The 1957-nt window shown below is 41.4% G+C and overlaps 1 protein-coding gene across 1 annotated transcript in view; it reads left to right on the forward strand.

Annotated features, from left to right (window-relative positions):
• The first annotated feature begins 435 nt into the window (after positions 1-435).
• The window catches only part of LOC104080306 (E3 SUMO-protein ligase PIAS2-like), a 7153-nt gene continuing 5631 nt past the window's right edge, over positions 436-1957 (forward strand). The window contains exons 1-2 of the mRNA XM_009582654.1: positions 436-562; positions 1004-1175. Of these exons, the coding sequence (XP_009580949.1) occupies positions 436-562; positions 1004-1175 (299 nt within the window). The remainder of the gene's footprint in view (positions 563-1003; positions 1176-1957) is intronic.

Genomic DNA, 1957 nt, shown 5'->3' on the forward strand with positions numbered 1-1957 from the left:
TGCAGAGCCTTCCTACCCTCGAGCAGATTTTTCCTCTGGAGAAATCCAAATGCGACATCTAAGGATAGGTCTCCCTTTTACCCGACCCTACCTCTGAAGCTATTAACTTAAATTTTATACTTCTACTCATAATCAAATTTCAAACTTGATTCAAAGGATTATGATGTCTGCTTCTGTATGGAAATCTATGAATTGCAGTAATGTTGGAGTGGAATTTGGGTAGGTTGAGATACTTTTTTAGGTTTTGATGTCTGGATGTCTGCGAAGGCTGTAATTACAGGCTCTCAGGTAAGATGAAGTAGGGAGAGAGTACATGCAGTGGGTCAAAGGTGATCATAATTAGCTTTTCAACTGTGTCTCCTTTTCACTTAGAATAAAAAATTTTGCTTGGAATCAAAAATGAAACCGCTCAACTTTATTTTTTTCAGGCTCTTTATGGAAATCCTTAATGAATGTTCAGATGTGGATGAGATCAAATTCCAAGAAGATGGCTCCTGGTGCCCCATGAGGCCAAAGAAAGAAGCTGTGAAAGTCTCAAGTCCACAGTGCACCAAAATAGAAAGTACGTATATCTGGGTACTGGCTGCAAACCACAGAGTCTTGGAGACTTAGTTATAGCTTGGATACGTGTATGGATGTTGATGTTTGTTTTCTGGGGGCTTAATACTTCCAACCTTCTTGTCATTTAAACTAAAAAGAAAGGGTTGTATCTCTAAAAGTGTGCATTTTTGGGCTTTGTCTTTGCTCTTTATAATAGCAGTTAAGAAAACGAAAGGTTGCTCTTGTTTTAGATCCTGAAACTGGTAAGTAAATATTAAAGCTTGTGCTTTAATATTCCCAACATGATACAGAATACTAATAAAAGAGCTCCTGGGCCGTAACATTGTCTGTAGTGGCCAGGAAGATGAACTAAAACAGGATTTGAGTTCCTGGTTCTGTTGCAAATAGAAACTGCTGATGTCAACAGCCTTAAAAAACAATGATGTTTTATTTTCTTGTTTAGGTTCCAGTGTTGTTAGCAAACCGTGTTCTGTGACGGTGGCCAGTGAGGTAAACAAGAAGAAAGTTGATGTTATTGACTTGACAATAGAAAGCTCTTCTGACGAAGAGGAAGATCCTCCTGCCAAAAGGAAGTGCATATTTATGTCTGAAACGCAAGGAAGCCCAACCAAAGGGTTTGTCAATTTTAAAGTTAGTTGTTATTCTGTAATGTCTCAGATAAACTGATGTGTAGACAAATGGACTTGTAATCTCTCTTCGGGATCCAGCTCCACACTTCCAGAGGAGAATTTCTAGGTCTCTCCTTGCAGAAGGTTGTATTGATACAGTACCTTTGTACAGGCAAAACACTATTAAATAGTTTTACATCTCACAAAAGACTTGCGCTGACTGTTGCTGTGTTTGCAGGGATATTTCTCCATAGAAAAGGAAGCTGATTAAGCTAATGGACAGGATTCTCCTGAGAAAGCAGATTATGCCAAGTGGAGGAGCTTTATGCATTCTTGCTAAGTTAGTGTCATCTTAAAGGCTTTTCTCTCGCTGTCTGTTATACCCTTTATCTAATCTGCTCTGGTGCCCAGGAAACTAGGTGGCGTTGCGTGTTTCATCCATCCTGTCAAGTCTTGGAAGGGAGGTGCTGTGCTGTTTTGAATCAAGACAAGCTTTTCCTCCATCTCTCTGTTAAACTCTGGAATGCCTTGGACACTGTTGTTGGCCATGGTTATCAGTCAGTCCTGCACCTTGGTTAGCACAACCGACCACTTCCCAAGTCCTCTGTCAACTGCTCTGTCTTTGTAGTCACGCCTGACTTCAGCGGCAGGCTTAACCAGCTGCTTTACTGTTGTGCTGCCTTCTGTCTGTCCCAATCTGTGCGACTCAGCTGCAGTTACTGTTTGTGGCTTCCATAAAGTTCTTGCTCTCAGCCCGAAGGGCGCAGGAGACCTGCAGGGAATGCGGG

This window comes from Fulmarus glacialis, unplaced genomic scaffold (assembly GCF_000690835.1).
Source record: "Fulmarus glacialis isolate BGI_N327 unplaced genomic scaffold, ASM69083v1 scaffold47807, whole genome shotgun sequence".
Taxonomy (NCBI): domain Eukaryota; kingdom Metazoa; phylum Chordata; class Aves; order Procellariiformes; family Procellariidae; genus Fulmarus; species Fulmarus glacialis.